This window comes from Cotesia glomerata, linkage group LG3, assembly GCF_020080835.1.
Source record: "Cotesia glomerata isolate CgM1 linkage group LG3, MPM_Cglom_v2.3, whole genome shotgun sequence".
NCBI classification, from domain to species: Eukaryota; Metazoa; Arthropoda; class Insecta; order Hymenoptera; family Braconidae; genus Cotesia; species Cotesia glomerata.
Genome location: NC_058160.1, coordinates 30,773,467 through 30,789,449, shown reverse-complemented (window position 1 = coordinate 30,789,449; position 15,983 = coordinate 30,773,467). Strand labels below are relative to the sequence as shown.

General features: G+C 25.7%; 1 protein-coding gene across 4 annotated transcripts in view; it reads left to right on the top strand.

Moving 5' to 3' along the window:
- LOC123262186 (dentin sialophosphoprotein) overlaps window positions 1–15,983 on the top strand; it is a 32,600-nt gene that overhangs the window by 12,381 nt on the left and 4,236 nt on the right. For all 4 annotated transcript variants that reach the window (XM_044724328.1, XM_044724325.1, XM_044724327.1 and 1 more), the window contains exons 8-10: window positions 2,208–2,307; window positions 10,595–10,719; window positions 14,862–14,910. In XM_044724328.1, the coding sequence (XP_044580263.1) occupies window positions 2,208–2,307; window positions 10,595–10,719; window positions 14,862–14,910 (274 nt within the window). The remainder of the gene's footprint in view (window positions 1–2,207; window positions 2,308–10,594; window positions 10,720–14,861; window positions 14,911–15,983) is intronic.

The following is a 15,983-nucleotide window of genomic DNA, read 5'->3' as shown; positions in this document are numbered from 1 at the left end:
TCAATTATTTTATCTAAAAAATTAAATAATTATAAATTTTAACTCTCGTAACTTATAAATTAATTAACATATATAAACAGTGTGTTTTTAATGTTATATTTTAATTTAAAATTCCAATTAATCCGCAATTATGTTTGAATAATTAAAATTAAAGTCTTGTTTTTATTGTTATTATTGTACTCTAATTAATAAACGGTAGAATGTCGTGACGTACTAGATTGGAATAGTTAAACTAGTGGGAGAGATTACGCGAATCATCGCAGACCGGTACATATGTTTATATATATATATATTTTTTTTTTTTTTCACTCAGTGACTTGACGGGATTCGATTACAAAGCTTAAACACAAAACGCTTCGTCTCAATATTTATTCAAATACCTAATATTTAAAGTATATTATTTAAGTATAATTGAAACCATTATTAATTATCGCAGGAATAGTTATCGATTATTAAAAACAAAAATTTATCACCAAAAGTTAAATTAATTATATTATTTTGTGTTAAATCAAATTTAAAGAAACAAAATTATCAGTATTATTCTACACGACCTTGCTTCTTTATATTTTTCTTTTTATGATTACATGTGTGACAATCGCGTGTGCTATGTAATAAGTAATAACGCAATGCTTGTAAAACTTACCAGTGACAAAATATAATAATAACTCGGTCAATTTGAATTATCAAAAGGACCTACAAAAGAGTAGCCATTGTTTTTATATTTCTTCTCTCTTAGAAATCAATAATCATTAATTAAAATATTTTTTTCAAATTTTTTTTTTTTTATTTTTTATTTTTATATATCTAAAATAATTTAATAATATCCATTTTCGCACAATATATTAAATTATTAAACATAAATATAAATAAATACATACATAATATCAAAGATATTATCACACTGTCTGTGACGTATTTTTCAGTTGTATGTCACCTCAGTGTATACGTGGATCAGATGTCACAGAAGGTTGCCGGTAATTTAGTATTTAAAATGTAAATTTATACGAAATCGAATAATATTGCGGTCTAACTGCTGTTGCAAAAAAATTTTCTACAAATAGATGGCTTGATAGGCGATCATAATAATTAAAAAAACGAAGAAACAAAAAATTCATTCAATAAAACAAGTCCGGGTGATTGAGTCAGCATCAAATTATTATATATCATCATATGGTAGAATTTAAATTGATGTTTTCATTAGCGAATTAAATATTGCGTAGTGGTAGTTATTTTAGAAAAAAACACGTGTCGGAATAATTTATGAAATAAAGGTCAACGAGCGATTATATTTGTATTACAATGAAAATCCTTAGTAATCCAATTCTAGTTAATAATTAAAAAAAAAAAATTTATCATCGATTTAATATTTATATTTTTTATCAATGTATTAAACTTTAACTTAATGTATAATACTTTATTTAATTATTTAAGTATTGAATTTATATGTCTTATAACTGATAACGTAGGAGTGTTTTACATCTGTCACATGTGTACTACTTGAGATAATTAGTTATAAATTTTTTTTAAATATTTATATTAATAATATTAATTGTTTTAAATTAAAAAAACTTTTGGTAGTATTACACAGTAGCAATATTCTAGAGTCGTTTCCAGATATCCTTGACATGATATTTTAAAAAATAAGTACACTATAAACATAAAGCGTTTACTATAAACATTGTAATAAGTAATACTGTAAATATTAGTCAAATGATATAGACTTTATTATTATTAACATCAGTACATTTGCATAACAACAAAGAACCGACTGCTGTTTTAAGCCTTAAAATCATGTGATAAATATAATTTTAAATAAATTAAAACTAAAAAAAAAAAAAAAAAGAAGAAAGAAACAAAAAGTTTTAAGTGATTAATGTGTATTACGGATAATAATAAATGATTTAACAATGTCATCATATTTTCGTTGGATAAAAAGTGGAAAAAAAGATGACTACTGTGGCTCAAAACCTCGAAGCCGTTCGTTGGATTCCAAAAGTCTTGAAGTGTCTGGTATACGTCTGGTTTTACAACATGTAATCGTTTATTTTTAATTTATACTGTTTACACTTTATTTTATCAATTAACACTGACTTTGTTTTCTTCTTTCAGCTGTGATAAAATGCACTGATTTTTATTTATTTTTTTTTTTTTTAAATTTCTTTATGTAATAATTTATTTTACTTTTTTTTTTTTTTTTTTTTTTACAGAGATCTCAGAATCTTCATTCGCATCAGTCATCGCTGTCATCATCAGCATCAACTTTACCTTCTACATCAGGATCACAATTAGGTCATCATCATTCTCAAGGTATTTATTTTTTTATTTATCTTATTTATTGACAAGCGTCGTGCCAAATAAAATAGCATTTAGGAGTAAAATTTTTTATAATTTATTCATAACATTATAGAATACTTATAACCTCAAACTATTTTGATAACTGAAAAATGTTATTAAAATTTTTTTAATTTAAAAATTTAAAATATTAATTACTAAAAAAATTTAGCCGTTTGAGAAAATGAAATATAGATTTATTATTGTTTTGGTAAGTGCTGCTGCTTTACTGACAGAGTAAAGTCAGTAAAGAGTTTTTAGTTCAAGTTTCGGCGGTAATCAGATTTTATTCTTTGGCGTGTTTCGCTGGTAAGTAATCTGCGATTGGAGTGGCGCGCGCGCGCGTTTTCTCGTTTTCTCACATCACGGCGTTATGTGTTTTGCAATACTACATACTCGGAATAATTTATCTTTGAATGTTATTATTATTGTAATGTATGATATATATTTGCTGTATATTCTAGTATATTCGCGTTTACGAGTAGCATCTGCGCAGAAAATACAGACGCCGAGTACTATAGGAGACCTCGTGGTTTAAGAGTTGAGTTTTAGATATTGGAGTTACTGCGACACTCGTGCAGTCATGCACGTACACCCCGTATAAATACAACTGATAAAAATACCTACTAATCTTTTTAATTTTCGCCGACTAAAAAATCCCATCAACAAAAATACAATGTCAATTGAGTAAATAATACCTCGCGTATTTATTTTAATTTAAATTAAACTAAAATAGTGCAAGTGTTTAAACATAAATGTCTCGTTTTTTCATACAAAACACTTGACTATTTACAATTAAAACAACAACACAATAATCCAATTTTAGGAAATTAAACTTTAAAATGATAATGAATGAAAAATTTCATTAATTAAAAGTTTAATTGATTATAAAATATAAACATGTATTAATAACTGATCATGTGTAAGTTATAATAAACTGATTGATGATTTTTATTTAACACTCAGTGCAATGTGTTTTGTACGTAATTATATTTAATGATCGTCATTAACTTGAATTGTGCTTCTGAATAAAATAAACACAGGATATAATTGTGAAGTCGCTAAAATTATTGATTGAGTTGCCAAAAAGATTGAGAGACGCTTTACGGCCGATGTTTTTATATTTATTCTGCAGTGAAAAATAGTTAGCAAAAGTGGCTGTTGTAATTTTTTGATATTGCTTGTAAATAGTGGTATCAACTCCATCGATGGCCTCAAAATTTAATAACTTTAATGTCAATAAGCGTCTATACACCACACTATTGTCCCAGATAGCTTTTATTAGCTTATGTATCAGTGAAAGGTTCAAAATAATTGATTACTAGTATATATTATTATTTTGTAAACATTACTGCCAAGTATACTTACAGATTAATCATTGAATATATATATTATATAATCCCATTTTTTAAAAGTAGAAATAATCTGTAGAAATTAAATTATTATTATGCTAGTAAATAATTATAAAAGTGACTAGTTTAAACAGAAAAAAAAAAAAAAAAAAAAATATTTTGTAATTGAAATTTTGGTGAGTAAAAAAACGTGTTTATTTATTTTTATTGGAAAATATTTCATTGCAAGTTTATAATAAATATTTTTACACTGTTTCAAAATTATTAGGTATATTTTTAAAAAAATTTTTATTTTTATGAATAAATAATGAAAATTAATCGGGGAATAATTAAATTATGGATTTAATAAAAATTATTGATTGAAGTTGTTTGTGCATTAAGCCACCTTTGTAGTCAACAGAAAAACCGGTTTATAACCACATCTATATAATCCGATTCATTTGTTACATAGTCACTGGTGGGTCAAGTACATTCCACCTTCTAGTTTATTTGCTATTTTGTTCATTATCATCGTCACTGCCAGATAGTTTTAATCCATATTTTCATTTCATTACCAGACACTTTTATTTTATTCTTAATCCTTAGTTATTATTGATTCGACTTTGTATATTATTATATTTTTGATTATTAATTGATAGATGATACACACAAAGTTATTGTATCGATAAATATTTAACTTTATAAATTTTATTTAAATTAATTTATCACGCTACACGATAAATATTTATGTCATTAAAATCATCATTAACGTTTATTGTCACATGTCGATTCCATAATAAATTATTATATAGAGTATATTAATTGATTTTAAATTTTGGAATCAACCTAATTCCCTCCAGGTGTTATTTAAATCTAATAATTCTTGACATTAGTCATTTTATTAAATTAAGACGGCGGAACTTATTTATTGACTCGTCGATGCCCTTGTATGACCCATATATGATTATTGTTTTATTCAATGTATCTCGTTTATTGCTATAGACTCAATGTATAATAACAAAGATTCAAAAATATTTTTAATTTTGAATTTTTTAAATGCATTTTTTAATATTCATTATAATACACTAATAAATAATTCATTTAAAAGTGCGACTTTAAAAATAATTGCATAACAATTGAGTAAACATTTTAATGATTTTGTTTTTTAAATTCATTATTTTTATTTAGTCTGCAAAGATGCGCGGTTAATGGCTCTATATTTAAACATATATGAATCAAGCAGAAATAAATAATTAATTTTAAACTCGTCGGTGTGACCTATTGAATAGCTTATGTTTTGTTTCGTAATATTCATTTTTAATAGTCAACATTATTGCTTAATGAATAATGTTTCAATTATTAATTTATTACGTATTAATTCACTTTTTATAAATAATTTGATTTATTAAAAATAGAAGAATATTCAATAATTATAATTATTATTTTATACGAAGACAAAATAAGTCTCGTTTTTTTTATCTCAATTTAAAACGATATTTCGATTAAGTAAATTTCATTCAACTCATTTCATCACTTTGCAAGAAAAATATTTTATAAAACGAGTTATTGCCGATAATGACAGTAAAAATAATAAAAAAAAAAACATTAAGGCTGTCCATTATTGTTTACTATTATAATGGTAGTACAGACTTTTTTCTTACATATGTTATAAATGGTTATTATTGTAGTCAAGTTACAATATAGACATTCATATCTTATCAATAGTATTAATAATTATTGTAACAGAAACGTTAAACAACTTTTTAAAGACATGAATAGAAAAATCATTTTATTATATCATTTTTGAAAGAGTTTTTTTTTTTTATTTTATTTCAAAAATTTAATTTAATTTTACTCCGTATGAAAAATTTTCTCAGAATTTTTTGAGCTTAATAAAATATCTTACAATAGTAATAAATTTTCTTGTTAGCCAAATAATTTATTGAATGGCCTGTTCTATTATTTCTTGAGAAAATAACTCGGCGAGTGAAAGCCTGTGGGTTTTGATACTTTATTTGACCGGCTAAAATGATAAAAAAAAAGGGATGAAATTAGGATGTCGCTATCCTTGGCCCCATTTTTTGGCTAAAATATATTTCTTTATCAAAATAATAATTACTATAGTCGAATAAAATATTGAACTTATTGAATAATTGCCCGTGGATCAAAAGTTACGGTAACAGTAAAGTTTCTTAATCTTTCAAAAGTTTTTTGATCACTCAGCTTGGCGATTACCAAAAATGAAGATACCAAAATTTTATTGAAAAGCTTTATAATTATATTCATTTTTTTTTTTTTTTCTTCCAACTTACATTAAAATGTAAATTTTTCTACTGACAAAAGACTAAATTTATTATCGCTCCTTTAAAAAAGAGGATAATATTAAGCAAAAGATGAATCACTTGATAAAAAACAAGAGAAAAATATGGAAATTGATCCTTTATCATAAAGTTGGTCCCCCCTTTTAGAGAGATTTGAGATGAATAACATTTCAAATACATGAAAGTTAGTAATAAAGCCACACAGAAAGAAAGGTTCACTTGAGCCAAGAAAATATTTTTTTTGCCCTCCGGGCGGAAAGTGGCAACTTTCGTCTCGCTGCGCTAAACAAAGTTGCCGCGTTCCGCCTTCGTCGGACAAAAAAATAATATACACTCCACGGGAAGTAAATAAGAAAGCCTCAGATCACATGTTTGTCAACCTCGGCTTCGCCTCGGCCGACAATTACATGTGATCTGAGACATTTCTTACTTTACTTCCCTAGGTGTGTAATATACTATTCTTCATAATTATTTACTTGAATGAAAAAAAAGTTTTTTTTTGACACAAGAAATTTCACTTATTCCAACAAATCAATTCCCTTGCTTCAAGAAATACGTTTCTTGATCCAAGACAATTTATTTAAGTCAAGAAAATTTTCTTGTTTTGAGAAAATTTTTCTCTTGCTCAAAAAAATTAAGTTCTTGACAGAAGTAAATTTTCTTGTCTTGAGAAAATTTTTATCTTGCTCCAAAAAATTATTATTGTATCAAATATTTATGATAATTTTTGAATTAAGAAAAAATTACTTCCACCAAGAGTAGAATTTCAAGAAAAATTTTTACTTCGACCAAGACAACTTGGGTCTTCTTCCTTCGGGCGACCGAAAATTTACTTCTCCAGTCAAGAAATCTTTCTTTCTGTGCAGAATTTTTGGTCTAGCGAAAATATTAATTTTTCAATAAAGTACTGAGACTGATAATTTACTCAGTCAACAAAGTAAAGTTATTACGCAACTACTATTTACAGAAATAAACCGAGTTTTAAAATAAAAATTTATTAGCATTTCTGTGCTTAGTCGCAAAGTAGATCGATACAAAGCAGTGCTAAACTATATATGCATACTCAAAAATCTCATCTGTGCTGACCTAAATAGAAAAAAAACAGCGCACTGTCCTTGATTTACCACACAATGTAGTAATAAAAATTTTCTTTTGTGCTTTATTATTCCCTCTGCACTTGCAATATTGTACTCTTTACTTCTCTATTTTTTATATTCTAATTCTAAGTTTAAAATTTTACGTATTCTTCACTTTGCTTCATTAGCATATTACGTTTTTAAGTTAAAAAAAAAAAAAAAAAAAAATTAATTTAAAGATGGTAATCGACCTAGATAAGTTAAAATCCAATTAGATTGATATTTCAAGAGATTCACCATAAGAATTTTTATTTCTTCTCAGAGTAAAAATTTTTCTTGACTTTCCATTTTCTATTAAAGTTTATCGTCAATTTGAATATTAGATTTTTATTTCGTTAAACTACTGTGAAACTTTTTAATATTTTTATAAATTCTCAAGTAAAAATAATAATCGCTAAAATACATCTATTTGTTTTTATACAATGTGAAAAAACTTCGGTGTTACAATTGGTTACGGTAAAGATAAATTAAAAATATGATATTGTCTAATCCACGTGACAAATCTGACAAAATAGAGTAGTTGGTGTGGGCAGCGCTAAATTGGCATTGAGGCGCATTAAATTTTCATATCATTGTAATTGTAATAAAAGCACCTGACCTTTAACTATTACTTCCTCTACTATCTTCGCAGATAGTAGATGTTTATTTAAAGCTCCAATCAACTGATATGAATATATTTTTTCACCTTTTATTTTTTTGTACAAAAACTTCAGAACATCATCATTAAGTTAAAAGACAAATTTAATCAATAAATAAAAATATAGCAAGATTGTGTTCCTGTGACTTAAATTATTAATAGTTTTAAAGATTCATTTTTATCCACAGATTCTAAAATAACTATGGAGTAAGACTCTGATCTTTGTTTTTGTAGTTATGCCATAAAAACGATAATAAAAAATTTAATCTTTTATTTACCTAGACGAGTTTTTAATCTATAAAAAAATAAAATAAAAAAAAAACTTTAGCAATGAAATATTTAACAAGTCAATAAAAATAATACTAACAATAAAAATTTTCAGGCTTAAAAATATTTATATATTAAAAAAAATCAACGATGCACTCATTAAGTAATTTGTTGTCTCACCACAATTCGAGTTCAAGCTCGAGCAACGAATCAAAAGGCAGCCAGGATAAATGTTCGATAAGTGAAGCAAAACGGTACTATCAGCAAGACAACTCACGAGCCCTCCAAGACCTTTTGAACAATCAAAAGCATACAGAATCCCAAAAGATTAATATAAATGACCGACAGCAATCACGTGGCTCTGTCAGCTCAAATTATTCATACGGGTCTTCGTATGGATCCAGTCACGGGTCGTCTTCCTCAAACTATGGATCCGGAAATCCGCTTCACAGTCCCGGCAATAATCATCACTCTGTTTATCATACAATCCACGGATCTGGTTACACGCATCACAGTCCTCTCCAAACTCTCTATCAAGGAACTCAAAGAAACCAAAATCATCGTCACTCAATAAGTAGCAGCGCTGGCACGCCAATCTCATTGAGTCCGACCAATGAATCTACTGAGAAACGTTCTCACCATAATCACCATCATCATCATAATCATCATCATCATCACCACCATCACAGTATTCAGGAGATGATCAGACACTTTGGCCGCAGACTTGGACATATCAGGCGTCAAAGCGAGTGTCAGGAAACTCCTAAAAAAAATGAAGATGATTTTAGAAACAGAAGCCAAAGTTTAGATGGCGCGCTAAAAATTGCTTCCCCTCGTATCGCTGATGACTGCGAAACCACTTATCGAATTTATGAAAGCATTCTCAAACAAGGTAAACACTATTTATTGTTTTTCAGACCCAACAGCCAACTCATATTTGCTGGAAAAAGTATTACAAGCTAAAGTTTGTCTTCTGTTATTATTTATTAACTTTTCTGTAGAGGGTATAAAGTTTAAAGCTAACATATAATTTAATTTAACTCTCTGGAAATACACGATTAAATTGCTTTCAATATATTTCAGAGTTAAATTAAATTTAGATATGATACGGAAAAGCCACCTGTCTGATTAAATTAATAAATCTAAAACCAGAATATAAATATTGTTATTTTTTTTTTTTTTTTAAACAGAGAGAAAATTTATATTGTAGAATTTAAATAATACTTAACAATATATAATTATTTGTGTGATTACTTCAAGGTTTTATCTATTTTATTTTATATTATATAACTTGTTTCATTCAACTCTTGATTTATCACACTTGCAATTTCATTCTTACTCTTTCTTAACAATTTAGATTTAGATTAACATTAATCTTAACATGCATCACAGCTATAAATTATAACTTTATATAGTTTAATAAAGTTTCCGTTTATCATGTTTATTATTATTAAATTAGTATTGTTTTTAACGAAAATTGACCTTTCAGTAACATTTTATCTTATAAACTTTTATTTTTTTTGATAATCCTAACTTAAATTAATACAAACTGGTGTTTATAAGATCTATACTTTGGTTAAGAGTCACCTACAGATTGTTGGATGAAAAAAAAAAAAAAAAAAAAAAAAAAAAAATAGTGTAAATATTAATAAAAACGGGGAAAAAAATATACCACTGTGCTGACAAGCGATGTTTGTCATTAAAATTACATGAAACATCATACATATATATATTCGTCGACGTTGATTGAATAAAAGAAGCAGACTCGGGTATAATTAAACCTGTGAAAAGTAACAAAATAATAAAATTATTTATTTTCAGTGAGTAATTTTAATTTCTGATTCTGAATCTTATGGTAAACAAAAATAAAATAATAATATACAAGTTATCTTAAATAATTAATGGTTATCTTATCTTAATTTTCATATTTAATTTATTTTTTATCGTACCTCTATAAATACATAATTTGATTTTTCTACATTTTTTACTTGATGTATTATATAACATAATAAAGTAATAATTGGCCTACGGATAATTTTTGTTATAAACATAAATAATTTATAAAAATAAATAGAAAGTACTTTATTTTTATTTTTAAAAAAAAATTTACTCTAAATTACAGAGAACTATTTTATTATTTTCCTCGCAATTTAATCTTGAAACACTAGCTCTGTTAACATAAATAAAAGTAGTAGTAACATTATTTGCTGCGTCAAATATTGTTATCCAAGTTAACCGATCATTTTACCATTAGTCATTGCAATTGTTTGCCAACTACTTAATTACTTAGTTATAACTCTGCTCACTGATATTTACACTTAATTATTTAATAATAATTTAACCTAATAAAAAAAAATGTAGGTTACATCAAAATGGGTGAAATTAAAGCAAGTACTTTTAATTACTAAAAAAATTGATACACAATAATTTAGTGAGACAGTTAAAACTTAACAAGCGCTGTTACCTAAAAATAATTTTTAATTGGCACGACTCTTGAGTTATATTATTTTATTTAATCCATAGAAACTTTTTATAATTAAGCAAAAAAATTAAATAAAATTTTAATTGCAGGTGCTATTAGACGGAGTTCACTTGAATCCGGTGACAGGAATCCTATAACTATACCAGGAGCACGTCGTAGAACTCATCATTTCGATCCAGCACACACTGCTATATTGTTTCGCAATGCTCGAGGGGTGAGTTTCTTTTTAATTATTAAATTAAATGATACTAAACTAAAAAAAATAAAATAAAATAAATTTAACTTTTACAAGTAGCCATTGTTTAATTTTAGTAATTGGCTTTCTTAGCTCTATTTGTTGTCACTAATAACTTGTGTACTTTGTGCAAATTTTCTAAAGCGTACGTGACAATATGCCCATACACTTTCGTTGACTCATTGATTTACCTATACCAAGAAATCCGCGTCTTTTAACAATCTCTATTACCTTATATTCTACGTATGCTACATATTTTCAAAACATAATTAATTATAGAATTTTTTGTTGTAATAAAATTGTTTTTAAATTCAATTAGAAGAAAAAACAGATTTATGGCTTCATAAAAATTGTTTTTATGATTCTAATAGAATTTTAAATAAAACATTTATTCTACTGGGTTACATATCAACCTACATTTTTTTTTATTTTCAATTTTTCAGTGCTTTTACAGTTGGGCAAAAATTAGTGCATTTATTTATAGAAAAGCCACCGCTAACTCATCTTTTTAGGGGTCGTTGTCTAGAGGTCATTATTTTTTTTTTTCTTTAAACTTAAAAAAAATCTCATTTGACATAATCATAAACAACAACAACAACAAGTTTCGAATCGTTGATTGATTTTTGTTGTTAATAATAAAATTTTCTTGGAAAAAGCAACATTGAACTGTTGATAAAAAAGTTTTCTTTATTGAAAATTCTTTGAAAATGTGGATAATACAGAAACCAATTCAACACTGCTGTTTGGCAAGTTATTTATTAATAACAAAAGATACAGTAAATTTCTACAAATTTATAAATTTTGTTTTCAAATTTGATTTTTTCCTGATTTAAATAATACAAATAATAATAAATAAGCTTTATATTATTATAATATCTTAAACAAATGTGTTGTCAGATTAAATTCTAGTAGTTGGTGAGTTCACTATAGGAAAATAACATCGAATTAAAAGCTACATCTCGCACAGTTGATTAATTAAGGAAATAATTTGCAAAGTCAACCGCGCTTAAAATTTTTTTTATTTAATTTTTGGTTTAAATATCATATATTTTTTAATGTCACGTTGGCAAAGTTAATCGCAAAGTAATATACGGTCGTTGCATTACTCTTATAATGAAATCGATAGTGTCATGCGAAGAAAATTAATTATATCAAAGACAATAATAGTTTAATACTTAACTAAATGTCATATTTTTAAAATACATTATACAAATTACATTTTTTTTATCTTTGAATGCAAACTTTTTATTCATCATAATTTAAATTATTTATTTTAAATTGATAGTCACTTGAATTCATTAAATATTCACAAAACAATTATTTATTCACAGTTATAAATAACATAAAGTTTTTCTTTTAAATTCAATTTGAAGTTGTTATAAAATTTTCTGAATAATAAAACCAAATAGTTTGAAAGTTTTTACTTAAATTCTTGATAATTCTATAGAACTAAAACATTTCCTTTGTTTACATAATAAAATATGCAGTATAACAAAACATAAGACATTTATAACTTTGTAAATTTTATCCAGACATTACCGACTAATTAATAATTTGATTATTCAAACAAAAAAATATTTTGCTCTTGAATATAAAATTTATAGCAAAGTCAAAAATGAGAGCTGTCGGGAACACGTGGATCGATTTAATCATCATTTCGGTACAAATCTTCTCTGCAGCGACAAGTTTATTATATTCACTGGAACGATATTACTTGTTACGTTAAATTTATAGCTTTTTTATTTTATCTGACAAACATATGTGAATTTGAATGCCACTCGAAAAATAAGTTTTCATAGATGCTGTATATTATTTTTGTCATTTTTAAAAACTTGTATTATTTTTAAAGTTTAGTTTGTGAGATAGCTTATTGATTTTTTTACACTTCATCAAACATTACTTCATCTCTTACAATCAATTTAAACGTACATATTTTTTGAGTTAAATCAAACTCGTTATAAGAATAATATTCAGCGATTGGATTTAAATGAAGATTTTTTTTATAACTTTTATTGCTTTTGAAGGTAAAAACTTGGCCTCTTTTCTTTTTCATTTTATTCATTCATTTATTTATTTATTTATTTATTATGTTTGTTATAACACTACATGTCACTGCGCTTCGTACCTCGCGCTTGCTTCCATTCTGAATCGCGGCTTTTATAGTTGAGTATCATCCTGCTATTCAGTATTCCGTGAGCGGTGTCGCGAAAGGATCACACCTCTAAAAAATTATTTGTAAATAATTAGAAATTTTCTTTAATGAAATTATAATCCATAAAAACTAATTCAAGTGTTTAAACTAGTGATTAAATTTTAATAACATATCCATGTATTTTATTTAATATTTATTTTATAAAATTATCTATTATAATTTACTTTTAAAAAATTAGCTCGACAAAATTTTAGTAAATTTATAAAAATAATTAATAATTGTAAACATAAAGGTGAATTGACATTTGATGTTTATCAATAAATATTATGTCCTGTCAATCGACATATACATCATTAATTTTCTATGAATAATACACATATGTTATATATATTTTGTCAACCTGAATTCTCATTGTAATATAATCCATTTATACTATCGTTATCAATTCTCGTCACATTACTACACATTATTCTTCTTACAAATACATTAAAAGTCTTTTTAACATTATTATTATTATTATTTATTTTTCAAACTTTATTCTCTTTTACACTGGTATCGTATTCAACAACTTGCAATATATAATACGCATTATGTATTTTTATTTGTCAAAGAATTTATATTCTTTAAAAAATAAAAATAAAGAAAAAAGTGTTACTGATACTAAAAAATAACGCTGGGATTTTTTTTATTATTCAGTAAAGTCGTTTTAGCAAATATACAAACACATAAATTGTTTTTATTTTAAATACACATATAATAATAATAATAATAATAACAATATTAGTATCGTAAATAAAACAATTATAAATATTTTATTAGTACTATTGTTGTTATTATTTTAATAATTTAATTATTTTTATGTAAAGATTTTTATTCTTTAAGAATGATTAATTAATTGATAAAATAATGTTTTATAATTTATAAAGACATAATTTTATATTTTTATGAGACAACTACGTTATAGAGACTTGTTTATTTATTTAACATAGTAACTACAATAACTGTTTGCGTTAAAGTACTTGTAATATATAATCAATTATTATTTTATCTATTTTAAGTCAATTAAATAAAAAATAAGATATCAGTATATTCATATTTATAAGCATAAATATTATGTGCGAGTGACAGTAATAAATATGTTAACTGAAAATATTTAAATTAAAATTTCAATATATTTTTATTTTATCAATTACGAAAAACTTAATAATTATTTTGTTATTTTATTATCATACAAAAAAATATATATTTGTCGAGTTAATTTAATTTTTTTATATTTCAGTTGTTTGATTCAATGAACTGTAAAAGAATTGAATAATTTGAAAAAATGTGTTTTATAAGTTACCTCTTTATTTCCATGTGTAATTATTTTTCGATAAAATAATTGTAACTTTAAGAGTATTTATATCTAAAAATGAGATTGAACTAAAAATAATGGAGTCCAAAATACTGGTGATTGTAAATCCTTGATAGTGTAAGATACAGCTTGAGAAGTCGAAATTATATTTATATAAATAGCGTAGTACATCCAACTTAACTCAACAACAAAATCAAAAACTTTCTGAATTGTGAAATATGCTTTTTAAAAGACAAACTAGTGAACCCACTGGTGGTGGTAGTAGTGCTGCAGTAAATATTACAAAACTTTCCCCAAATGCTATTGAAACCCCCTCACCGACCTCCAGTCCGACTTCCTCAAATTTATTTACTAACTGGTACTCGAAAATAACAGCAAATGTCAAAAAACGACAGACTTTTAGTCCAAAAACGTTGCTGAAGAAAGCTCTGGTAAACACTCTTGTCTATCAACAAAACTCTAATTTATTGTTAATATCTAAAAATATAAGTTACTTTATAAATCCCCAAGTATTTTCACAGAATCAATAACTTTATAAATTTTTCCATAAACTCAATACTTAAATAAAAAATATTCAAAGTTTTAATTTAATTAAAATAATTATTTATTTTTCAGCTCCCAGTGGCTGATTCATTCACGAAAAGTCAACCAAAATCAGATTTGGGTAAGTTTTTTTTTTTTTTAATCAATTAATTAATTAATAAAATATTAACAAAACAACACAACAAGGTTAATTAATATAAATATAAAATATAAAATCAATAAAGTTAAGATTAATAAGGTGATTGAATTTAAAAAAAATGAATAAACTGGCAGACCGCGTTTGTTGCGTCAGAGTTGTTACGATCGATTGGGTGTAAACCATGACCCTGACCTAGATAAAAAAAAGCTCCAACTGAAATAGAAGTGCATGATAAAAGCTGAATTCGGTGTTGTTATTTTGAGTGGGAATTGCTGACTGGATTGAAGAGAACATCCTAATGACGAGTATACGTTGGCGCTGAGCAGAATGTATGGAAGCACAATAAGTAATGCCGCTTGACATCTAGAATAAGAGCTTCTCTCTATACTCTGTTGAGCTGATCGATCGTAGACCTCTGCTACGAAGGTCATACATCCAACATCAGATAGTTACATTGCTCCCTACATGCTAGAAGAGAGTCATGGTCATGAATTAATAACAAGTCACCAGTAAGACCAACCTTTTTTAAATAACAACCTAAACTGGTTGTTATTTATCATTCTTCCCTGAAGAAAATAGAAAATAAAATTCTAAAGAATGGTTATTATAAGTTATAAGTTATAATTATAGACCAGTAATTATTGAAGATTATTATGAAGATTAACAAGGAATTATTATTAGCATCGAAGCTGAACTAAACTAGTGAGCTCCTCTCCCGGGGAATTGATCGATCGTTTAGTAACGCCTACGCAACAAAATACCATGCTCAATTTCAAAGGCTATGAATTTGATATTTCATCAATGAAAGCTAATGGAAGATTATCTTTCTGTTGAAAGCTTATTTATATCAATAAAAAACAACAACAACAACAACTACTGTTGGGATTTTATTATTTAATCGCGTAGTTTATCAATAAGTTATGTGACTATACACTGAAGCATATCAACCTGTAGTAAGGGGCTTATTCACAGTGTTTTCATTCACTCTACGATAAACTCTACCTTACTCGTATTATTATTATTATTATTATTATTATATTACGTTTCAAGCTGAA